Raw genomic sequence first — 26,527 nt, 5'->3', positions numbered from 1 at the left:
TTATTCCAGTTCCCTCCCCCCATCCCCCTCTCTGATGAAGGGTCTAGGCCCGAAACGTCAGCTTTTGTGCTCCTGAGATGCTGCTTGGCCTGCTGTGTTCATCCAGCCTCACATTTTATTATCTTGGAATCTCCAGCATCTGCAGTTCCCATTATCTCTGGATTTTATGTTAATTTAGATTTCTACTAAATTGTCTCTACTGTAAGACTTAGTGAGTTTGTCTGTCACATCTTACCTGACTTGCCTCATAACCTACCTATTCTGATGCCTGTAGTATCCCTTAGATCTGATTCCAGCCCCTTCTCACTCTGCTACGTTCACAGAACAATTCAAAGCTCAGCAGATATCCCAGAATTCAACCAGCATTCCTTGGTGCGCCCGCATCTTAATTCAAAACCAATTGTGCCCCAGGATAAGCACAGTCAGCTGACACTTGTCCTGGACAATGTAGGCAGTAGGAAATGGGTACCTCACTTTGCAGAAAGGGACCTAAATATTCTGCTGGAAAGGACAGTGCAGAGGTGGGGATTCCTCTTCCACTACAGCCCACAGGGGAGAACATGACAGTAAAAGCCTGGTCTGAGGTTACCAGCCGCGTTAAAGCAGTCTCAGCCAACTGGAGGAAGGCACAACACTCCAGGAAGAAGGTCAATTATCTTTTCCACTCTTGTTGCATAAGTTTCATCAGCTTCTGTCTGATACCTCTTATTCGCTCTATCTCTGCTACAGTGCCCAATTCTCACCAAGGTTCCTGCTCTACCACTCTCACAATTGCCTGCAAAATATTCCTCACCCACCCTGATCCCCAGCAGCACTAACCCTATGTGCCTTCTATACTCACTAACTCAGGACAGTTCCCATTTGCACCAAAAGTAAACACTGTGCCACCCACTTTCCTCTCCCGTGACACTTCCAGGATGAAAGCAACTCCGCGAAAGGGCAGAAAGACTAACAACGTTGGTGGGTTACCCAGCGTTCAGCTCCTCACTCTTTATGTAGACAGCATCCTGACTCTGACAATCAAAAATGAGCACCCAACTATTCCAATCCCATTTCCCAGCACTTGGCCCATAGCCTTGCATGCCTTGTCCTTGCACATCTAAATGCTTCTGAAATGTCAGGAGGGTTTCTAGCTCTACCACCAAAACAGGCATCAATTTCCAGATTCTCACCACGCTCTGGGTGAAAATTATTTTTCTCACATCTCCTTGAACCTCCTGCCCCTTATTGTAAATCTGTGTACCCTGATCATTGATCCCCCCATCAAGAGGAACTATTTCTTCCCATTTATTTATGACCTTCATATCAGTTATTTTCCCCTTAATTTCCTCAATTCTGAAGAAAACAACACCAGTCTATCTAGTCTCTCTTCATCCCTAAAACTTTCTATCCTAAACAAAATCCTGGTAAATTTCCACTATTCCCTCTCCAGTGCAATCATAACCCTCCTGAAATGTGGATTCCAGATTTAATGTTGATTCCATGTTCATATGCTTTTTATTGCCAGCGACATAATGTAATGTTAAAATCTGCAGGTTGCTTTTTTTCACAGATAACAACCAGGACAGAAAACATGGCATGTGGGGCAACAAAGAAGAGTTAAACACAACTGGAGCCATATTAAGTCACTGACCTCAGCTCCTCTGGAGATCTTCCATTCACAGCTTTATAATCCAGCTCACTTTGGTCTTTCCTTCCCAAAATCCACAACTAGGGCTGCATGGCAGACCCATTATTTCAGCTGTCCCTGCCTCGCTGATTTCTTCCCATGATGACACTATCTTTCTATCCCCTTGTTCCAGCTCTTCCCAGTCCCTTTGTGATTCTTCTGATGCTTAATATCAGTTCCACAGCTGACAGGTTTCTGGCCCTAGCTGCCTTCCTCCTTACCATGATGTGCAATCCCTCAACATGTCCACCCCATCAGGATGGCCTGAAGACTTCCAACTTCTTCCTTGAAAGAAGGCCAGAACAGTCACCATCCAGCACCACCCTCTTTCACCTAGCTGTGCTCGCTCTCACTTAGAACAATTTCTCCTTGAACTTGTCTCATTTTCTCCAAAGTCAAACATATGGCTATGAGTATGGGTTTGGGTCCCAGTTATGCCTGTCTCTTTGTGGGGTATGTTCCTCATCAATCCTTTCGGGCCCTCACCCACAAGTCTTTATCCAATACATTGATGTTAACAATAGGTAGGAGATTAATTGACTCAAGGCAAGACTTACACTTGCTTTTGAGGAGGAAGTCCCACTTAGGAGGACTGCAAGTGAATTAGATAACTGGCAGCTCTTGAGTCGCAGCAGGACAGGTTGGAGCAGTGCTCACTGCAGGGACAACAGCTGCTCCATGGAAAAGAGGACCCAATGGAGGCCTGATCCAAGGTAAGCTCAGGCTATTGGAAGGATCTAGGTGACAGGCCCCAGTGAAAGGAGTGAGGAGACAGTGGAAACTGGCTTACTGGGACCAGGATTGGGGAAAAGATAATGGGAATATGAGCTTAAAGGAAGGTGTCTCTGATGGGCACATAGGACCCCCAAAGCATGTAGCCCCCACTTCCCTAACACCAATTCATCTTCGAATATGCTGGAAAGGCACCGTATGCTCCCTCCCAATAGGTTCAGCCCTTTGACTTACTTTAAGTTCCCCTCGTACCTTGCTGTTGCCTTTGCTCTTTCTCAACTGTGAAAATACTACAAAATATTCATTTCCAAAGTCTGATAGCATAAACTATTGCTGAGTAACGTAACATCTGTATCGGTCTTTACTGGGTCCATATTCTCCCATATTCAATCACTTTCTAGTTCATTTATTAAAACTTTGATATTTCCTTTTGAATTTGTTTTATAATCTCTATTTTCATTTGATAAGCTCTATTTTGAAGCTGTGAAATGGCTGTAAATCTGGCTGGAGGGATTCACACATAAACATCTGAGAAAGGTGAGCACAATTTTGGAGACAGCAACATGTTCTCAACTGTAGAGAGGGAAAAAGGCTTTGAATGGGGGTAAAATTTACAACAACAGTGAGGGTGTTTTGAGGAGTGGGTTCAAAGCAAACATAAAGAAGAGTACTGTATACCATGTTTAGGTCATTTATATAACATAAAAGTTAGGGACACTGACATAGACTGATTTATTTAAAAAATAAGTTAAACACAATATTTTCCAACACTGAACCTAAAAAAAAACCACCCGAACTCTATCAAGTGAATTCTCAGTTGCTTTCACCAATTGGCATGTGCTCTCGAGTAACTAAATATAAAAACAGTTTGATATCAAAGTGGTATTCCATTAATGCAAGGTTTTGTTTCACCGCCAGTTCATTGGCGATGTAGATTTTTAAAAAATCTTCATTTTGTTTAGGTCTGAGAAACCAACACAGAGATCAAAAATGTCATGAACGATCCTTTTTCCACTGAGTAAATATTGTCTGCTAAACCACTTTGCTGAGCAATTCTGCTGTAACATAGTTACACTGTAGTTATTGGTTGCTATGATTAGGAAACAACTTCATCATCTTGACTGCCAGGGTGATAAAAGGTAGACTTATGGACCTTGGTCTTTGTTGTCATCCAGCTGCTCCTATCTAGATTGGGCACACTTCTGTTCTGTACGAAAATAAAAGCAAAATATTGTGGATGCTGAGGATCTGAAATACAAACAGAAAGTGAGGTAATGGTCAAACAGGAGGCTGGAAGAACACAGCAGGCCAGGCAGAATCTGGAGGGAAGGAGCAGTCAATGTTTTGGGTGTCTATTTGTCTACCTTGTCTTCCAGCATCTGTAGCTTTTTTGTCTCTGGCCAAGTGATGAAGTAACTCGGTAGGTTTAGTAGCAGCTGTGGAAAATGAAATAGAGTTAATGTTTTGAGTTCAATATGATTACTCTTCTTCAAAACTGAAAAGAGAGGTGTAAAAGCGATGGTTTTGTTATTTAGAAAGAAAGTGTGGAGGACCAAATGAAACAGAATGGAAGTTCTGAGGAAGGGGCACCAGACCCGAAACGATAACTTTGTTTCCTCCTTCACAAATGCTGCCAGATCTGCTGAGTTTTTCCAGCAACTTTGTTTTTGTACAGAATGGAAGCTCAGGGGAAGGTTAGAGGGGAAGGTCAGAAATTGCATTTGCGGGAGAGGGTAAGGGGGAAAGACTCCATTCCATTCTTTCAGTTCTGCCGTCTCGATGACATATGTTCCAATGAGGCCAATTTTGAAAAGGGAGTCTCCAAAACGCCCACCTTCTTCCTCAGCCGAGGATTCTCAACACCGTTATTGACAGAGCCCCCCGCTGCGTGTGACCCAACTCTCAAACTTACGCTGTCATCCCCTATCTTCCTTCCCACAACAGCAATAGGGTTCCCCTTGTCCTTACCTACCATCCCAACAGCATCCACATCCAGAAGATCATCAGCTGCCATTTCTGCCATTTCCAGCAAGATGCCACCATCTGACACATTTCCCTCCTCTCACTTTTCCACCTTCTGCAGGAACTGTTCCCTCCCGGACACACTGGTCCACACTTCTTTTACTCCCAACACCTCCCCACAGCCCCACAGCACCTGCCCCTGTAACCGGCAAATGTGCAACACCTGCCCATTTACCTCCTCTCTCCCCAGCATCCAAGGGCCCAAACATACCTTCCAAGTGAAGCAGCACTTTACCTGCATTTCCCACAATCTAGTCTACTGCATTCGTCGCTCACAATGTGGTCTCCTCTACATTGGGGAAAGGAAGCATACACTGGGTGCTGCTTCACAGGACATCTATGTTCTGCTCACAAAAATGACCTGAACTTCCATTTGCCTGCCACTTTAACACCCTGTTCCCTGGCCAAAATCTCTGGCTTGCTGTAGTGTTCCAGTGAAGCTCAGTACAAGCTGGAAGAGCAACACCTCATTTTCCGCTTGGGGACCCTGCAGCCCTCTGGACTCAATGTCCAGTTTAATAATTTTTAAGGCCTGAACTCTCCCATGTCCTGGTTCCTACCCCACAAACCAGACTTTGTAATCACAGTCTGCCATTACACACTACCTATTATTAACAGTTCCCATTAACTGCTATTCAGCTAGATTGTTATCTACTCCTTTGTCTGTCCAACTGCTCTTCTCTCTCTGTGGACCCTATCTCCACCTATCGTTAGTAGCAGCTGTGGAATGAAAGGCAGTGAGGGAGGTGGGGGAAGAATGAGAAATGCCAAGGATCAGTTTGACCAAAAGGGAGAGGCGAGCGTCCCAGCACATAGTGCAGCAACAGCAGCAGCGCCGTGCACTGGAGCCCAGTGTTCTTAGAAATTCTGTGAATCCCTACAGTGTGGAAACAGGCCTTTTGGCCCAGCAAATCCATTGTGACCCTCAGAGCATCCCACTCAGACCCATCCCCCTATAACCACCTAATCTACACATCCCTGAACACTACGGGCAATTAGGCATGGCCAAGACACCCTAACCTGCCCATCTTCAGACTGCGGGAGGAAACTGGAGCACCCGGAAGGTGCAAAAATGTATGGTGAAGAGAAACCCACTGCAATTCTCCATGATACCCTGCATTGCTTTCTCCCACTGTGCCCGGCTTCTCCTTCAAACGAAGTAATCACTTTCTTATTTCTGTTCCCCACAGGTAGGCAGCTATAACCTTTGGATAGACATCAGTTATTAATATGAACACCCAGTTTGATACTAAATTGACACTTTTTTATTAGACGAGGCCACGTGATGATTGATCCTGATTAGTTTTACTCAGAGATTAAATTTTACACAAATACATCCACTGACAACTAGTAAACGTTGCTTCCACTTATTTTCTTCAACGGCAAAGTACTGAAGGTACTGTGATCAGAGATAGTAGGAACTGTGGATGCTGGAGAATCCCAGATAACAAAGTGTGGAGCTGGATGAACACAGCAGGCCAAAAATCTGATGAAGGGGCTAGGCCCGAAACGTCAGCTTTTGTGCTCCTAAGATGCTGCTTGGCCTGCTGTGTTCATCCAGCTCCACTCTTAGTTATACTGCGGGTCCTGTGTTTGCTCATCATTTTCTCACCCATTGATTTAATCTCAGAACTAGCCCGTCCAGTCTTTGGAATCAGTGCTCCATAGGTATTACTCAGTTACCTTGGCAGACGTATTTGTTTTGACATGGTACTACTTAAAATAGCAGGGAAAATGATATAAATGCATTGCAGGATTAAAATACGAATTGAATTCTATCGCTAATTAATGAACAGGCAGTAAAAAGCCCAAGGGTTACACTTGCGTCTTAAGTTATGAAGTGATCTTACTTGTGCTGTGTAGTGGTTTTACGAGTGTTATGAAGTGATTTTATTAGTGCTATGAAGTGATTTTATTTGTTATGAAATGCTGTTATTTCAGTTGGTATTATATTGAATCCAGTCGGTGTGCACAAAGAACTTAAGGCCCCTTGAGGACTGCACTCTACCTCCTGCTCACCCTAACCTAGTCAGAAGTCACACTCCACCCAGGTTACAGTCCATCCAACAGGTTTGCTTGAAATCACAAGCTTTCGGAAGTCCCTGAGTCAAAATTCCAGAATCGGTCCCCCTCCCCCAGCTCTCGCACTATGTAAAAGAACCACACACTGCAATTCTGTTACTCTTTGACCGAGAAGGCGGTGTGGCGGAATAGCTGGTGGACCGATGATGTGATCCGAGCGGGCACTCGGCCAGCTCACCCCTTGCCTCCACTATTAAAGAGAGGCGGACCTCTCCTGGGGGCGTTTGTCACAAAACAAGGCGGTGCTGCAGTGGCTGGGAGCCGGTGCCCCGAACCTCCCTCCCTCCTCCCCTCAGGAGGCAGCCGACCCTGGTGAATGAAAGGCGGTGAGGGAGGTGGGCGGAGGGCGGTCAATGCCGACGATCGGTACGACCCATAGGGAGAGGCGAGCGGCGCCAGCACCGAGTGCAGCATCACCGTGCACTGAAGCCCAGCATGGTGAAGGGAAACCGGCTCCGATCCCCCACGTTGTGTCCCACTGTGCCCGGCTTCTCCTCCACACTGTCCGCTTCCTTATTGCTGTTCCCCAAAACCCAGCTACATTCCCGCCTATGTTAGTCACGCTGCTAAAGTGCTCCACCGTCTGACCTTTGGTTGGGGGGGGGGGGGGAGGGTGGAGAAATAATAAAAAAAATCACTAAACATCGCCGTCACCGTCATGATCAGTGCCCTGGCTGGGTTCTCAGTGGCGAGTTTACTGACCTTCGGTTACTTGTCCTGGGACTGGCTCGAACCTGAACTGCGAGCCCCCGGTGTGCAGGATCCCGGCAGCCAGAGCGCCTCCAGACCGCACATCATCTTCATCCTCGCCGACGACCAAGGCTTCCACGATGTGGGCTATCACGGCTCGGAAATCCACACCCCGACCCTGGACAGGCTTGCTGCACAAGGGGTTAAGTTGGAGAACTACTACATCCAGCCCATCTGCACCCCGTCCAGGAGCCAACTCATGACGGGCCGGTTAAGTATTGAACACGTTCTGTTTTTGCAGATTCCAAACTCCTACTGTCCGCTCAATTTATGAGTTCAGTCCTCGCTGGCAAGGATTGCAAGACAGTCAGCAGATAGGTGTTTTTTTTTAACATAGAGTGAGCGAGATGGTACCTGCAGGTAATGCAAACAAAAGCTGCAGGTGAAGTTATAAAATCTGCCGCAATCCTGCTGATGTGCAGAAATGTATATTTTCTTCAGGATTACAAGTTTAAAAGAATCCACAATGTGTGGTAATAGGTAAAAGCATGGCTGTTTTAAAAAGATGACCTGTTTCCGAGGTAACAAGGTGTAGAGCTGGATGAACACAGCAGGCCAAGCTGCCTTTGATGCTGCTTGGCCTGCTGTGTTCATCCAGCTGTACACCTTGTTATCTCAGATTCTCCAGCAACTGCAGTTCCTGCTGTCTCGCTGTCTCTCCTGTTCCCGAGGTGTTGACAGAAGAGGTATATGTTACTTGTTTGATTTGTTATTTTCTGCAATCCTTCACAGCACTCCCCCCTCCTCCGTATCTTATGGAAATGTCCTCTATATGATTTTGGATTTTTTTTTACAAAAGAGGAATTGTTTTCCTAGTGGCAGATACAGAGCTGATAATGTCGGCCTTGCCCCCTCACGGGTCTGAATGTTAAAGCATGCAAACAATGGCTACTTTGTACAGAGCTTGGTCACTCAAACAGATTGGACATTCAATGTCAGGAAAGGGTTGTTGGACTGAAAAACAATGTACAACTGAGATCCAGCAGAATGATGACAATGCTTAAGGGGTTAAATTGTAAGCTCCTGTCCTGCTGATTGGCCAGTTTGTTGTCCCTGAGTATGTCCCAGGAGAACAGCACAGGGATAGGGGTCCGGTCAGGGAACAGGTAAGGGGGCAACATTGTGCACTTTTACACGAATAAAAACAAAATACCACAGATGCTGGAAATCTGAAATTTTAAAAAATCACTGGAAGCGCTGGAGAACCTCAGCAGTTCTGGCGGCTTCTGGGGAGAGTGAACATTTCAAGTCTGATTTCACTCTTCTTCAGACCTCATTCTTACACTCTGCAGTTTGCAAATCAAGGGAAATTTTGGGTTAAAGGGGAGGAAGGAGTGGAGAGGAAAGCTATTGTCGGCTTTGGCGGTTTCAGTCCAGCTGCTGGCCATAGCTTCAATCATGGCCACTGTAATAATGCCCACCGTGGTGCAATTCCCTCACCAATTAGCTGGTGATACCTGAATTGTACAACACTACATCTTACAAGGGAGAAGACATTGCGACAGGGAGTGTTGGTTCGAGCACTTGAGGCCCAGTTGATTGGTAGTGTGTACAAACTGAAATGCAAATGTGGAGCTTGCAGCAGAGCAAAGTGCATGAGGATGACTTGAAACTGTGAATATGGGATATGAGTTGTGGCTGCTCAAGATTGTTGATAGGTGGGTGAAAGCAGCTATTGAATTAAATCGATGCTCGTCACTCACCTTGACCATGCGTATGGTTACTGAACATCTTAGACCACTCTTCAGGCCAATGGAGCTATTTTGCTACCCGATATATGTTATACATTTCAGATGATACTAGTTTCCATGTCTCTAATAAGTGAAATAGGTCACATTACTTGGAATTTTTACTCTAAGTCTTTCTGAATCAGCATTCCTTTTGACCTTTAAGAATGTCCTCATTACTCAGTTTTTAAATACACTTTACACTACCAGTTACCTCAACTAATATCTTCTTCTTTGAATTGACGACTAGTTATTTTACAGGAATACAGGAGCAGAAATTAACCATTTAACTTCTTTTATGCCATTCAGTGAGATCATGGTTGATCTGTGACCTAATTCCGTAAGTCTATCTTTGCCCATATCTCTTATTACCATGTGTACAATGTTACTTTTAGTGGCATCACAAGCCAGCAATCTGTGTAAAGATGATACAGAATAAACTCCTCCAATAGAGAGCATTATTCTCCCTGCCCGACTTGGTACCTCGCTGCCTCATGCTCACTGCCCCTCTGCTGAGACCTCATGGCCTCCCACCTATGCCCTTTTCCTGGACTCCTACTGCCTTCAACTCATCTCAAGCAAGACAGTAAGTGGGGTTGTGAGGGCTTGGGAAAAAGGCAATAAGCAGGCCAGTGTCGGGACAGGAGGAGAAAGCGTGATGTGGACAGCAGGCATAGAGCTATAATGTTAACAGTGGGAGAAACCATGCAAATATCAGCAGACAGAGCGAGTGCCAAATGTATAAGCACAACTGTTCCTGTTCTGTGTCAGGAGTTACAGCATTTTAGTAAATCTAGGTTGCATTTCCTCCAAGGCCACAATATCCTTCTTAGGATCTGTGCAGAACCGAATACATTACGTTAGGTATAACCTAACTGGGGAGTTCAGGAGCATGACTTTAACTGCTTGTATTCTTCTCTTCGAGGTGCAAAGGCCAGCATTCAATTGACCTTTGTGTATATGTAAGTATACATCCATGATAGTCAATGATCTACGTACATAGACTAGTGAGTCTCTTTAAACATTCACTGTTTCCTACTTCTCACCATTTAGAAAACACTCTGTTCTAACCTTTATATGTACAAAGTGAATGATCTCACAATTACCAATATTGAAATCCAGTTCCCACAGTTTTATTCATTTAATCTATTACTATCAGTTTGTAATGTTGTTCTTCCAACTATATTGGTAGCATTGACAACTATCCTTGTGGATAATACGGACATATGACTATCTATCCCTGCACCTAAGTCATTACTAAATAGCAAGTAGTTGAGGCTCCTGTTGTACGCTTACTGATGCCATCCTATCAATTAGAGTACCCTGCCCATCATTGCTACACTTTGTGTCCTGCCACTCAGTCAGTCTTCAATGTACAGGTAGATCAACTCCATTTCTCCAACTTCATCAGTTTTAAATTTAACAAATGAATCTTATGAGATACTTTATGAAATGCCTTCGTAATCAAAATTTTAAAAAATCATTGATACTCATTTGTTTACTACATTATTTATCACTACAGAAATTTAATCGGGTTTCTTAAGCATGATTTACCCTTTACAGATCAATTTTGGCTCTCTCCAGTCAGCTGAAAATGTTCAATCTCTCCACACCTGTTTTAAAACCTTGTAATTTGGTGACAGAAGCTTATAACCAAAAAGGTCCGTAATTCTTTGATTTCCTTTTCTCATCTCTTGCAACCAGTAGTGTAACTTGTACAATTTTCAATCAATAGAAATCATTCCTTATTTAAAAGCTTGTAGGTCCGTAACTAGGGCATCTGCAAACTCTTTCCTACTTCTTTTAAACTTTAGTGGAAAACCATCTGATCTTGAGTATTTGTCACTTTTTAGTAACATAGTCTCCTGACCTTTGTTAATTTCCTGATGTTAATTTTGGTGAGTTCCCCCATTCCTGAATTGGTAATGGTTTCCTTGGGAAGTCCACAGCCTCTACTGTAATACTGATGAAAAATAATCTAACATGTCCTCTTTTTATTCATTGAGATTTATATTATCACAAGTTTTTAAATAGCTCATATTGCTGTCAGCTACCCTCTAAATTGTCATATAGCTTTATATTGATTTTAGCATCAAATACAATTTTACTTTCATAGTCCCTTTCTGTGGCTCATGCTAACTGCTTTGTAACCCTTTGCTTTTTTGTAACTCTCCCATTCACTGGTTTGAGTGAATTTCTTTTCCTTGCAATCTTGTTTTTTTTTCATTTTACGTTGCCCCTTAACATTCTAGTTGTTCATACCAGTTTCTTTTTAACAAATAGAGCTCTTGTCCCTCAGGATTACAAATTGGCTCAGTATCAGATCGCTCCTTCACTTCTGTGAAGAGCCTTGGGCAAATCGCAACATGAAAGCTGGTTCGTAAATGAAAACTGAAGTATTTTTGACAATCCTACTTAACCTGCTAAATTCTGAACTATAGATGCACCATTTCAGAATGTGCATTATTCAAGTATGTATGAAAAAGTATGGAGATATTTCTACTTGATTATGGTAGGATGTAATGTGAAGTAAATGGGTAATATACCAATAAAGCTTCACTTTAGACAGCTAAGTTTCAGTGTAAATGGAAAACATGATGAAAACAAAAATACAAATCTTACTGTCCAGAGTACTGGAATCTAAAAACAGAAAGCATGAGGGGTATATCAGTTTAATAGCACATTCTCATTGAATTGTGGATCATCTTCTATGTTATCTTTTTAAGCAGAATTTATTATCAATGTGTAAAATGTGGTCTTCTCAGGTCCCACCAGGAGAACTTCAACCACTTCCATTCATTTTACCTCTCAGTGATTTCACATTGTTTTGTCACCCTCTCATGACATTTTAGTGATGCAGCAAGATGCTGCTTGCAATTGGCTTGTGGCAGAAAGATGCAGGATGATACTTGCATTGCTCTCAAACAACTGGTTTCTTGTTCATGATATGACTCCGACTGCCATGTATAGCTCAATGCTTTCCTAGTCAGGAGCTGACCATGATAGAATCTCAGCAGAGGATTTGAAGTAGAATTTCTCAACCTGAAAATTATGTTGCATAAGTTTTAAGAAGTGGAAAAAATCATTGAGTAATTAGACTGGAAAACTTGGATCTCATTCCCAGTTTTGGCTGACACTGAGATATCAGCTCCCACTGGGTTGCCTAGATTGACTGATGCATTAGGTGCAATGCACAGTTAAAATCAAACATTTACTTTAAAGCTGTACTTTATACTTAGGTGAAGGTATTGAGAATATACAGAGGATGAAATTAGAAATGATAGAATTATCAGAAGTCATTTACTTGTACTGTCAGATAGAATATGAGATTCATTCTACTGACAGAAGCTAAGTTTTTTGATGCTTAGCAAATATGTACCCATATCAGAAAACTGGAACTAATTGTTTGTAAAAATCAGCCAGAGCTATTTGTACACTTCAATAGTCTCTACGTCAGGAAAACAACAGATGTCGAAAATCAACCATGTGTCTTCAAAATTCCCACACGCAATCAATTTTTATGTTATTCATTCTCAGAATGTAGGATCCGTAGCATCTATTGCCCATCCTTAAGTCTCCTTGGAAAGGTAGTAGTGAGGGGGTTTATTGAACTGCTACAGTCCTTAGGATATAGGAACACCCTTGGGATATAGGGAGTAATTACAGGGTTTTGACCCAGCAGCAATGAAAGAATAGTGGTACAGTTCCAAATCAGGATGGTGCTTGACTTGGAAGGAAACTTACAGCTATATGTTCCCACGCATCTGCTGCCCTTGTCCTTCTAGTTTGCGGAGGTCATGGAAGGTGCCTGTCAGGAGCCTTCCATGAGTTGTTGCAATGCAATTTCTAGATGGTACAAACTGCTAAGACTATTTATCTGGAGCAGAGAGAGTGAATGCTGAAGGTGTTAGATGTGGTGCCCATCAAACAGTCCACTTTGTCCTGGATGGTGTCAAGCTTTATCGTGTTATGGAGATATACAGCATGGAAACAGACCCTTCGGCCCAATGGTCCATGTTGACCAGATATCCTAAATAAACCTAGTCCCATTTGCCAGCATTTGGCCCATATCCTTCTAAACCCTTCCTATTCATATACCCATGCAGATGTCTTTTAAATGTTGTAATTGTACCAGCTTCCACCAGTTCCTCTGGCAGCTCATTTCTATATACGCACCATCCTCTTTGTGAAAAAGTTGCCCCGTAAATCTTTCCTCTTTCACTTTACACGTATACCCTCTAGTTTTGGGCTCCCATAACCTGGGGAAAAGACCTTGTCTATTTACCCTATCCATGCAACTCATGATTTTGTAAACCTCTATAAGGTCACCCCTCAGCCTCTGACACTCCAGGGAAAATAGCCCCAGTCTATTCAGCCTCTCTCTATAGCTGAAACACTCCAAACCTGGCAATCCTTGTAAATCTTTTATGAACCCTTTCAAGTATCACAACATCCTTCCTATAGCAGGAAGACCAGAATTGCATGCAGTATTCCAATAGTGGCCTGACCAATGTCTGCTCAGCCGCAAAATGACCGCCCTACTCCTATGCTCAACGCACTGACCAATAAAGGCAAGCATACCTAACACATTCTTCACTATCCTACCTACATGTGACTCCACTTTCAGGGAACTATCAACCTGCACGTAAAGGATCTCTTTGTTCAGCAACACTCCCCAGAACCTTACCGTTAAGTGTTTAAGCCCTGCCCTGATTTCTCTTTCCAAAATGCAGCACCTGACTTTTATCTAAGTTAGACTCCATCTGCCACTCCTTGGCCCATTGGCCCATCAAGATCTCATTGTACTGTGGGGTAACCATCTTCATTGTCCACTACACCGCCAGGTGTCATCTGCAAACTTACTAACAGTACCTCCTATGTTCACATCCAAATTGCAAAAACTCTTGGAGCTCCGCTCATTTGGACAACTGGGGGTATTTCATCACATTTTTAACCGTCAGAACTCCCAGTTGTTTAATTGCTCTTGTGGCCACAGTATTTATGTGGCTGATTCAGTTACGTTCCTGGTTAATGGTGACCCCAAGAATGTTGATAGTGGAGGATTCAGCAATGGTCATGCTGTTCAATGTCCAAATTTGAGAGGTGGATACCCTCTACAGAGCATTTATCAGACTGCACCCAGAATATTCTGCACTGGTACTGGGGAAGGAGGCAGCTGTTCCGATGGTACAGGCTCCACCTGAATCATGCTGGGGCCAGAGTTCTGGGGAATCACTTAACTAGGGCTGTGAATAGGGCTTTAAACTAAATGGTGGGAGTTTGGGTTCAGTTGCTGGTTAATAATGAGCAGATTGTTACCAGAAAACAAAAGGAAAGAATGTGTGAATGTCATATAGCACCAAAGAGTGATAAAAGCGTTGGAAATTTGATAATAGAACAAAGTTAAAGGCTTTGTATCTTTATGCACAAAGCATTTGGAATAAGGTAGATGAATTGATGGTGTCAATGGTGTCAAGGTAAATAAATATGATCTCATAGCCATTACGAAAACAGGGCTGCAAAGAGATCAAAACTGGGAACTTAACATTAAGATATCTTTGAACTTTCAGAGAGACAGGAGGGATGGGAAAGGCGGTTGGGAAGTGCTCTTCTAATGAGATGAAATGAGGACACTTGTGAGAGATGATACAGACACAGTGGGTTCAATGGCCTCGTTCTGTACTGTAAAATTCCATGATTCTATGATCTAGGCTCGCTTGATTTGGAGTCCATTTGGGCAGAGGTTAAAAAAAAGCACAGCAATGGAAAGAAAACATTGGTAGGAGTAACGTGCAGATCCCATACAGTTGTCACTCTGTCGGAAAGGTGACAAATCAACAAATTCTAGGAGCATAGAGAAAGATCAGAGCAATAATCATGGGTAACGTTAATCTTCATGTTTACTAGGTTAATCGAATTGGAAAGGGTAACTAGGACAACAAATTCATAGAGTGCATTTCCTAAAGTCATAATCCATGGAGCAGACAATCTTGGATTCAGAGATGGGTAATGAGGCAGGCTTAATAAATAACCTGAGCGTAAATGTTTGCTTGGAAGCAGTGTTCATAACATAACATTCAGTTCAAGAGTGAGAAAAGTGGGCTGGAAACAACTGTGTTTAAATAAGAGGAATTACAAAGAAATGAGACTAGAGATAGCTAAAGTAAACTGGATCGATATATTAGCAGGAATGATAGTAAGCAAGCAGTAATGGACACTCGAGGAGGGAATTCATTACTGTCAGGAAAAAGGATGACACATGATTATCACTGCTGCCTCACAGCACCATGAATCCCAGTTCAATTCTCAGCCTTGGACAACTGTCTTGTGGAGTTTGCACATGATCCCCATGTCTGCATGGATTTCTGGTGGGTGCTCTGGTTCCCTCCCACAGCCCAAAGGTATGCAGGTTAGTTGGTTTAGTTATTCTAAAACATCCAGAGATGGGCAGGTGATGTGTGTTGCCAGAGTAAATGTGGAATTATGGGGATAGGGTAGGATCTGGGTTTGGATGGGATGCTGTTCAAAGGACTGGTCTAGACCTGATGGGCCGAATGGCTTCTTTCCCCACTGTAGAGATTCTCTTATTCTCAGAAAACACATCCATGTTAGGAGGGAGGATTCTACGTGAGGGATAAACCAAACATGGCTAACCTAGGAAATTAAGGATATCATTAAATTGAAAGAAAAAGCACGCAAGGAGGTAAAAGTCAGTGTTAGTTTAGAAGACTAGAATAAACTAAGAATCCAGCAAAGGAGGATGATAAAGATAACAGAGGAAATAAACTATGAGGGCAAACAAGTGAGGAATATTAAAAATTGATAACAAGAACTGCTTTAAATGTATAAGAAGAAAGAGAGTGGTCAAAGTGAACAAAAGCTCTTTAGAAAATGAATCTGGGAAAATGATTATGGGAAACAAATAAATGAGTTAAATGACATTTAGTAAATGACATTTTGCTTCTTTATAGTGGACGATGCTTCGAACGTCTCAATCAGATGAAAAAATTTGGAGCAGGAATTAAGTTCCGTCACCATCAGTAGAGGAACGTTAATAGACAAACTAATGGTGCAACAGGCAGAAGGTTCCCTGGTCCTGATGGCTCGCAATCTAGGATCCTAAAAGGGTAGCTACAGAAACTGTAAATGCATTGGTTGTAATTTTTTGAAAGTCCTTGGATTGTGGATGCTTGGAATGTGACGCACCTATTCAAAAAGAGAGGGAAGCAAAAAGCAGGCTGATTAGCTTGATGCGTATTGTTGAAGATGTGTTGGAATTAATTATTTACAAAGTAATTGCAGAACATTTAAAAATCATAGTCTAATCAAGCAGAATCAGCATGGCTTCATGAAAGGGAAATTGTGTCTTCCTAATTTATTGGAGTTTCTTGCGGAATTCTCAACTAGAGTGGATAGAAGAGAACAAGTAGATGTGTCGGATTTGGACTACCAGATAGCATTCGACAAGGTACATCACGAAAGGTTAAGTTATAAGAGAAGGGCCCACAGTGCTGGAGCTGGTATTTTGGTATCATAGAGAATTAGCTAATGGGCAAGAAACAGATAGTGGAGATAAAGGGTTCTTTTTCAGGTTGATGATTAATGAGATTCCACAAGGATCAGTGGTGGGACTGCAACTGTTTATAATACAGATTAATGATTTGCAGGAAGGAAGTGTATGTTTGCAGCTGATGCAAATATCGGTGAAAAACCTGCCTGTGAGAGGGATACCAAGTAGCTTATGGAGAGATATTGATAGGTAAATGGGAAAAAGGTTGGTAAGTGGAGTATAATGTTGGAAAATGTGAAGTTATTCAATTTGTAAAGGAGGAGAAAAGAACAATATTATTTAAATAGAGAAAAACTGTAGAAAGCTAAAATACAAAGAGATTGGGAGGACTTTGAATGAAACAGAGGAAGCTAACACATAGGTAGAGCAGGTAATCAGAAAGGCTAATGCTGTGTTGGTCCTTGTTGCAAGAAGGTTGGAATACAAGAGCACAGAAGCCTGACTGCAACTGTACAAGGTGCTGGTGAGATCACACGTGGAATACGATAAGCAGTTTTGAGAAAAGATATTATTTAATTGGAGGCAGTTCAGAGATGTTTCACTCGAATGGTGCCCAGTAATGGAGAGATTTTCTTATGGGCCACAATTAAACAGGTTTGGGCACTACTTACTATAAGACCATAATACGACATTGAAGTAGAATGAGGCCATTCGGCCAATTACATCTGCTCCACCATTCGATTATGGCTGACATTGGCACTTAGACGAATGAGAGGTAATCTCATTGAGACATGTAGAATTCTTAAGGGGTTTGGCAGGATAAATGCTGTTAGGATGTTTCCCCTCATGGGAGAGTCTGGGACCAAAGGGCATAGTCTCAGAATTAAGGGGTGCTTGTAAACCCTGAGATGAAGAGGGGCTTCTTCTCTCAAAGGGTTTTGAGTCTTTGGAACTCAGTATGGGGAATTGGGGCTTATGTGGAAAGGACAGGAAAATTGAAGTGAAGAATGTCTAATCAGCCATGATCTTAATGAAAGATGGAGCAGGTTCAAGGGGTTGAATTGCCTATTCCTGTTCCTCTTGCTGATGGTCGAATGGTAATTTTGGAACTGTGAGCACAGTGCCTGGAACACCTCAGGAAATGGCAGCCTCCTGCTCTCCTCCTTGGTTGCCTGTTGCCCAGTCTGTCTTCAACCCACATGATTGCCCTCCACCCAACTAAAAATGGGAGAGTGCGGGTAGATGTTTTTCAACGTCACGTTTGCAAATCTGGCATTTCTCAAACCCATGCACACCCAACGCAAGAGAGTAAGTCATGGCCTTGGTCTCCCACTTAGTCCCAGTGATTGAATCCTGATGTTTGTGGCAAAATCCAGGTTGATAACTCCATTTCAGTGTCCACAATATTATCCAAACTGCCAATTAACATTTTCCATTTTTATTTCTTGACTCAGTTTCCACTTTGTTTGAAACAGGTGGTATGTTTGGTACAGTTATGGCACCTTGAAAATGCCAGTCTTTCAGCTGTAAATAAATGTGGTTAGATCACACGTGGAATACGATAAGCAGTTTTGAGAAAAGATATTATTTAATTGGAGGCAGTTCAGAGATGTTTCACTTGAATGATGCCCAGTAATGGAGAGATTTTGGGTGTTGGGTGTGCATGGGTTTAATAATCGTTAGGATAATGCACATTGATTTAGTGGTGTGCTATTTTCCAGCTCCTGAGATGATGGGAGAAATGTTCTGTTGTAGATAGTTCATTGTGATTTGTTTCGTTGCTTGAAAGCTGAGGTTGGAAACGCAGGGCATAAATAACGAACAGCAAAATCATAAGTGAATGGGAAATTCGGAATTAGTTTTGGCAAATGGCTACCCAACACCATCACTTTTGTTTAAGCTAAGTTTTATTGTTTCAAATATAAAGTAAACATTTACTTTTTACAGCTGTGTATACATTTGTGAGAAGCAGTTGTCAGGGTTTAATGCAATTACCGAAGACTGATTGTATCTGGACATTGCCTAGCAATCTAAAAGTACCAAATAAACATTTAAAAACTGACCATTTTGATCCGTTTCCTCTGAAACACTAATATGCTTATCAGAACCTACTATGTTGCAGGCTGTCATTATTTAGGTGTTTTTTTTTAAATCAAGTTCTTGCTGCCTATTCTATTTCTTTGAGGCCCATAATAAGGAACACATCTTGGACCAATGCCAATAAAATTCCACATCTATTACAGCACCATTAGTTAAACCAGAAAGTATAGAAAGGGTTTTAGCTTTCAAATATGCAGAAATGTCAGACAGAATCAAATACATTGAACAAAGTTAAGCTGATTCTTTTCACACAGATTGCATTTAACTACATTCTTTTCAACCTACTAAATGCTCCAGTTTAGTATGGGAACAGTTCCAAATAATTTGTATTCTGACTGAACATGTAAAAAGTATTGCACAAAACTGAATACTTTAAAGGGGAATTTTATGTCACTAGGGACAGGAGGGAGGAGAGCAATTACGGTAAAAGTTTGTGGTTGTCTTACCACTGTTGTTTAGCAGAAGTATAACTAACAACCATCTGCAATGTTTATAATGATGATATCACAACTGAAATACTTCAATGGGCACATTAACCCAAACCTATAGCTGCCACCATCCGGAATGTCAAACAGTGAATGCAATTACACCAGACTGTATTTGGAAGCCAGAAGTCCTGCAGTGCAACATTTTTTTAAAAAAATTATCAATCTAGATGATGATAATAAAGTCAGCTTGGATCTTTTCAATTCGACTTTATTTAAATTTTATTCATCCACATGCTTGAATAACAAGTATAATTATTGATTTGTGATTTGACTTATTATTGTCACATTCACCTAGGTGCAGTGAAAAGTTTTGTTTTGCGTTCAGCACAAGGTGATCATACCATATGAAGTGTATTAGAGTAACAGAACAGAATGAAGAATACAATGTTACGCCTGCAGAGATAGTGCACCAAGAGCAAGGTCAACACTAAATTTGAAATTTGAGAGGTCCATGTAACAGTCAAATAACAGCCAGAGAGCGGTGGGCCTGTGGAATTAGTTGCCACGGAGCGCAGTGGAGGCCGGGACATTAAATGCCTTCAAGGCAGAGATTGATAAATTCTTGCTCTCACAAGGAATCAAGGGCTACGGGGAGAGTGCAGGGAAGTGGAGTTGAAATGCCCATCAGCCATGATTTAAATGGCGGAGTGGACTCGATGGGCCGAATGTCCTTACTTCCACTCCTATGTCTTATGATCTTAACAGCGGAGATGATGTTGTTCTTGAATCTGAGATAACACAGTGTGAAGCTGGATGAACACATCAGGCCAAGCAGCGTCAGAGGAGCAGGAAAGTTTCACATTTCAGGCCGAGACCCTTCTTCAGAAAATAAATTTCCTTATCAGGCTTGGACCTTCCCTACATCAAGCCTTCCCTCCTCCCCTGTCAGTGCGACTGACATTCAATTCTCCCACCCTGCTGACTCAGTCAGTGGGCTGAATGGCTAATGCTGGTTTCTGCTTCACACAGCGCTACTGATCACAGTGTTTCTAATCATTCTCAACACTCCTCAATGGCAGGTGGAATTCTCACTCCTTCCTGCTGATGCAGCCTTTCTTGTATCCAGCATCGGCAGTTCCTACTTTCTCTTGTTCTTGAATATGTTAGTCCATCAATGTAAGCTTTTGTATCTTCTGCCCTTCAGAAGAGATTGGAAGAAATTGTAACTGGGGTGGGAGGGGTCTTTAATTATGTTGACTGCCTTTCCTGAGGCAGTGAGAAGTGCAAATGGAGTCAGTAGATGGAAGGTTGGCTTGCATGAAGGACTGGGCTGTGTTCACAACTCTTGGTAATTTTTTACGGTCCTGGGCAGAGCAGTTTCCATACCAAGCTGTGATGCATCTAGATAGAATGCTTTCTATGGTGCATCCATAAAAATTGGTAAGAGTCTCTGAGGCACAGATCAATACAATATCCGTATAGGATGTTGGAGCTGAAGTGGGCAAAAGTCTTGCATGCCCACGCAGAGGTGAAGCCCAGGGCAAAAAATACTGAAAGAACTGCAGATGCTGGAAATCAGAAACGAAAGCAGAAATTGCTGGTTCTGAAGAAGGATCGCCGGACCTGCAATGTTAACTCTAATTTCGCTCCATGGATGCTGTCAGACATGATGAGTTTTTTCCAGCAATTTACATTTTTCTTTCTGAAGCCCGGAATACTTTGTGTTCAGGCACTGTAAATCGATTCTCACTCAGACAAGAATGGAGGCATCAGCAGGAAGGAGTGAGAATTCCGCCCGCCACTGAGGACTGTTGAGAATGATTAGAAACACTGTGATCACAAGAAGTAGAAACCAGCATTGGCCATTCAGCCCATTGACTGAGTCAGCAGGGTGGGAGAATTGAGTGTCAGTCGCACTGACGGGGGAGGAGGGAAAGTTCGATGTAGGGATGGTCCAAATCCAATAAGGAAATAAACAAAAATAAATAACATGACTCTGCCAGGCCTCTCCTGAGTCCTTCCAATATTGGTTTTCATGGCTATATACAACACCCTTTGAGATTTCGTGTCAGGGTTTGATTACATCACAGGATTGTGACATTTGAATATTTACAAGGCCCCCACCTGGAAACAAAGAATGAAATTTAATCTGGGCAGAGCCCGGCTGGAATAAGAGGGGGTCTGCCCCGATTTTACACACCTGCTGTACTTCTGCCTGAGGTTTGCTGGAGGGTGGGTGAGTGTGCAAAAATCCCAGCTTTAGTTCATGAAATTCGACTCCTGTTGGAAAAAGGACAAATCTTTTGTTGAAGCTTTTCATCTTTCCCTCATTAGGACATTTCCCATGCCGATGAAAAGCCTTGTCAAAATATGTCTTTTTTTTCAGCACTGTTCAATTTCTGTACCACTAAATAGCTATTAGGGAAATCATTCAATGTGAATAATAATGAATTTCTGAGTTATCCTTGTAACAAATCATTATGCATAAAATGTTGATGGATTAGACTCTTTCGATTGTTGCAGTACAATTCTGTATGTATGCATTAACATTTAATCACGAAAACTTACACTGCAAGGCTTCAATGTTAGACTTTCTTCAGGAAAAAGATGAACAGAAAGTGAACCGGTATTCCCTGAATATTGGTCCATTGAAGCCACCTATGAGCAGTGTGAATTCAGTTGTCCTATTCATTTTCTTTACCCCATCTGGGTCGAAGTTCAACTTTTGGTGCCTTCTGGTATGAGGAAGATGTTATGAGAATACAGGGTGACTTGGACAGGCTAGGTGAGTGGACAGATGCTTGGCAGATGCAGTTTAATGTGGATAAATGTGTGGTTATCCACTTTGGTGGCAAGAATAGGAAGGCAGATTACTATCTAAATGGAGTCAAGTTAGGTAAAGGGGAAGTACAGCTAGATCAGGGTGTTCTTGTACATCAGTCCATGAAAGCAAGCATGCAGGTACAGCAGGCAGTGAAGAAAGCTAATGGCCTGCTGGCCCTCATAACAAGAGGAATTGAGTAGAGGAGCAAAGAGGTCCTTCTGCAGCTGTACAGGGCCCTGGTGAGACCGCACCTGGAGTATTATGTGCAGTTTTGGTCTCTGAATTTGAGGAAGGACATTCTGGCTATTGAGGGAGTGCAGCGTAGGTTCACAAGGTCAATTCCTGGAATGGCGGGACTATCATATGTTGAAAGATTGGAGCGACTGGGCTTGTATACACTTGAGTTTAGGAGGATGAGAGGGGATCTGATTGAGACGTATAAGATAATTAAAGGATTGGACACTCTGGAGGCAGGAAGCATGTTTCCATTGATGGGGGAGTCCAGAACCAGAGGACACAGTTTAAAAATAAGGGGTAGGTCATTTGGAACAGAGTTGAGGAGAAACTTCTTCACCCAGAGTGTGGTGGATATATGGAATGCTCTACCCCAGAAGGCAGTGGAGGCCAAGTCTCTGGATACTTGCAAGAAAGAGATAGATAGACCTCTTAAAGTTAGTGGAATCAAGGGTTAAGGGGATAAGCCAGGAACAGAATACTGATTGTGGATGATCAGCCATGATCATACTGAATGGTGGTGCTGGCTGAAAGGGACGAATGGCCTAGTCCAGCACCTATTGTCTATTGTCTATGACAGATGACATGGTCTGAGAAAAAAAACACTGCTTTCTCACTGCTTAATCCTGCCGGGTTTGGTTAAACTTATCAATTGCATATATTTGGTGCTAGTTGTAAGTTTAATATCACTAGAATTAGCCCTCTAATTATAGTTATCTGTAAAAGCTGTCTTTGCAGCTCCCCACTGTCACTTTTGAGAACTTAGCAAGCAGCTGGAGAGGTGAAGGGAAAGACAGAAAATCTCATTAGCAGAACAAAGTAAGTCCTGACAAAGACTTAATGTTCCAAGGAACCTTTTGTGTGTCACCTAAATTTAGAGAACATTGAAGCTTCAAGTCAAAGACAAATGCAATGGTCTCATTATCAAGATTTGGAAGACTGTTCAGGTACCGCAAAGTCATTTTTGAAAGTAATAGGATTAAAATTAATGCAAGTTCAAGTTCTAATGGGGAGTCACTTCGTGAGTTTCCTGCAGATTAATTTTCTCCAAATCCAATGCATTTGGTCCTACTTCTTTCCACTTCATGTAAATCAAGTACAGAAACATACTATTACAGTGAACAGAACTGCAAACTTCCCTGCTAAGTATGCTTTCTTCAGGCTTCTGCCATGTCCCCAAGACTTGCAAGTTTAATCAGAAACTTTAGATGAGTCGCTACAGCAACAGAACATCATCTTCTTGAGAAAATGAATTTCTGGCTCATCTCAGTCCTTCGAGGGAGTTCTCTGGAACTGCAGTATTTGTAACTGGTCTAAAAAGGCAAGATAATTTATAAGCATCTCACCAAATAAACAGGAATGTAGCACATTCGTAATTTCAATTCAGTTGTTGGTTTATTAATGGATTAAGCTCTCAGATCCCAATATGAATCTCGCCATCCCCCTTTTCTGATGAAGGGTCTAGGCCCAAAACGTCAGCTTTTGTGCTCCTAAGATGCTGCTTGGCCTGCTGTGTTCATCCCGCTCCACACTTTGTTATCTCGGATTCTCCAGCATCTGCAATTCCCATTATGTCTCTTCCCTGAGACACCCAGATGATTCGGCTTGTCCCTCATAAATTGTGGACTTCTGACAATCTCTTAAAGCTATTCTAAATGGCCTGACCCCCTCCTTCCATCTGTTTATTTCTATCAGTGTCTCATTCTACACATTTCTTGCTAATTTGCTAATTTAATCACTCTGATAAAGCAACTTGTAGGTTGTTCTTACCCTGTACCTGACCCAACTTTCCAATATCAGCAGAAGTAAGTGACTGCTTTTAATGAACATGTTTGTGTCAACATTTTTCTTATTGTTGTTTATTCTTATTGCCCTGATTACCATTAGGCGAGTTCTTGTTCTGACATAAGCAGAGATGTTTAGCATTGATGAGATTCTTAATGACGTGCATTGTGATCTATCTTGTGGATGCTAACTGATGAAATCTAAAGTTGTTGTCCAAAATTCTGATGCAACTTCATGAGCTGTGTGAAAATGACATCTCAGTCGTGGCACCATATTCAATTAGATCAAGTTTCATGATGTTGCTATACTGACATGAAGGATACAAACTAAACTCACCAAAGAAAGTTACAATTCCAATCTAAACGCTACTTTTAACAGTGTGGTAAATTGTAACACAATATTTGTGTTTGTACACATTATTGTCTGGCAAGATAGTTGTTTACTGCTCAGAGCAGAACCTGGCCCAACTTATTGTATAAAAGCATTGAAAATATTGTTACACAGTGAAATGGATTGATGTTGTCTTCTTTTATTTTGTTTTGTAGGTACCAGATCCACACAGGACTTCAGCATTCCATCATAAGAGCTGGGCAACCTAATTGTATACCCCTTGCTAATATAACACTACCTCAAAAACTTCAAGAAGCTGGCTACTCAACACATATGATTGGAAAATGGCATCTAGGCTTTTATAAGAAGGAGTGTCTTCCAACACGAAAAGGATTTGATACATTTTTTGGATCACTTACTGGTAGTGGTGATTATTACACCCACGATATCTGCGATGGACCCAAGAGTTGTGGCTATGACTTGCATAAGGATGAAAATGTAGCTTGGGAGTACCGAGCTCATTCTTATTCAACCTTCTTGTACACCCAAAAAGCAATCGATATTTTAGCATTGCACAACCCTAAGGAGCCAATCTTTCTCTACATAGCTTTCCAAGCTGTGCACACACCTCTGCAGGTACCCAAAAAGTACTTGGGCCGGTACATGTCAATTGAGAACATAGGCCGGCGGAGATATGCTGCTATGGTTACCTGTTTGGATGAAGCAGTGAATAACATTACAAAGGCATTAAAGAAATACGGTTACTACAACAATACTGTGATAATCTATTCCTCAGACAATGGAGGCCAACCATTAGCTGGAGGGAGCAACTGGCCGCTTCGTGGGCGGAAAGGAACTTACTGGGAAGGAGGAATTCGTGGTATTGGCTTTGTACATAGTCCTCTAATAAAAAACAAAGGAAGTGTGAGTCAAGGATTGATGCACATCACAGACTGGTACCCGACTCTAGTGACACTGGCAGAGGGAGAACTTGAGGAGAATTTGGGACTTGATGGATATGATGTCTGGGAAACAATCAGTGAAGGTAAACCTTCTCCACGGACTGATATACTGCATAACATTGATCCTCTTTACACACGCGTTAAAACCAGATCACCTCATGATGGATTTGGAATTTGGGACACAGCTGTCCAGGCAGCAATCCGAGTCAGAGATTGGAAGCTACTCACTGGAAACCCGGGCTTCAGTGACTGGATCCCCCCTCAAACCTTCCCAAATTTTGGTGGGAAGTGGTGGAATCTTGAAAGAATAGTATGGGCCAAAGGAAAATCGGTTTGGCTGTTTAACATAACAGCTGATCCATATGAAAGAGTTGATCTTTCTCAGCAGTATCCTGAGGTTGTCAAGAGGTTGCTCTTGAGACTTGCTCAGTACAACAAAACTGCCGTTCCCGTCAAGTACCCACCAAAGGATCCAAGAAGCAATCCTGACCTGAATGGTGGTGCTTGGGTGCCATGGGATAATGGAGATGATGAGGAAAAGAACCAAATTAATAGCAACTCGGGAGAAAGGCCCTGCAACATCTGTAACACCATATTACGATTCAAAAAACCTGTTTGGGGTTAGTGCTCACTTTCAAGATTTAAGTTAAATGAAAGAAAAATGTCTAATCAGTGCTATGATAGCACTTTACACTTTAAAAATGGTGCTAGCATTAGGTATTTCTGATATATCAGCAACAGCTTAATGTACAGTCTGGGAGGGTATTTTATCTTCCCTGTGGCCCACACAGGACCAACAGAAGATTAATGAGGGCGGCTGAAGAGTTGGACAGGGCCTCCCTCCCTCTGCACTTCACTCACCAGTATAGTGAGATATAGAGTGAAAGGTGTAAATATGTTTTTTTACAGAATGCATAGATTTGTATCAGCGGAAATCCAAGACACCCCTTTCTTCTCAGGTGTACTGAAAAATATATTTTTTGCTCTCATTTGGGCCAAGTTTGGGAACACATGTTTGTAAAGATAATGTTTATATCAGATTTTTAATTGAATTTCTACACAAAATAAAAAGTACAAGTGTCTTTCAGCCTTGGAGATTTTAACCGTCTGACCTCATTTTAATGCTAAACAACAACCGGAAGAACTGCAAATGCTGTAAATCAGGAACAAAAACAGAAATTGCTGGAAGCTCAGAAGGTCTGGCAGCATCTGTGAAGGATCACCGGACCCGAAAAATTAACTCTGATTGTCATCTTCACAGATGCTGCCAGAGCTGCCGAGCTTCCAGCAATTTCTGTTTTTGTTCCTCATTTTAATGCTGGTGGTCAGTCAGCATTAGCTTTATTGTCACGTGTACTCAAGTTAAAAACGA

At 42.1% G+C, this 26,527-nt stretch overlaps 1 protein-coding gene and 1 long non-coding RNA gene across 3 annotated transcripts in view; one reads left to right on the top strand and one right to left on the bottom strand.

Annotated features, from left to right (window-relative positions):
- Positions 1 to 7,768, bottom strand: part of LOC125452273 (uncharacterized) — a 35,004-nt gene extending 27,236 nt beyond the window's left edge. Inside the window, exon 1 of the long non-coding RNA XR_007247516.2 lies at positions 7,208 to 7,768. This is a non-coding gene — a long non-coding RNA (uncharacterized LOC125452273). The remainder of the gene's footprint in view (positions 1 to 7,207) is intronic.
- LOC125452264 (arylsulfatase J-like) lies at positions 7,116 to 26,250 on the top strand. Of its 2 annotated transcripts, XM_048530456.1 has the most exons (3): positions 7,116 to 7,470; positions 9,908 to 9,944; positions 24,409 to 26,250. In XM_048530456.1, exons 1-3 carry the CDS (start codon positions 7,164 to 7,166, stop codon positions 25,778 to 25,780), a joined length of 1,716 nt encoding a protein of 571 aa, XP_048386413.1. In that variant the 5' UTR covers positions 7,116 to 7,163; the 3' UTR covers positions 25,781 to 26,250. The 2 variants fall into 2 exon arrangements, with proteins under 2 accessions (XP_048386413.1, XP_048386425.1); XM_048530468.2 differs by lacking the exon at positions 9,908 to 9,944 and having other exon boundaries at positions 7,117 to 7,465.
- The last annotated feature ends 277 nt before the right edge of the window (positions 26,251 to 26,527 follow it).

Source organism: Stegostoma tigrinum, chromosome 1 (genome assembly GCF_030684315.1).
Source record: "Stegostoma tigrinum isolate sSteTig4 chromosome 1, sSteTig4.hap1, whole genome shotgun sequence".
Classification (NCBI taxonomy): Eukaryota; Metazoa; Chordata; class Chondrichthyes; order Orectolobiformes; family Stegostomatidae; genus Stegostoma; species Stegostoma tigrinum.
This window is presented reverse-complemented; position numbering and strand designations above follow the sequence as displayed.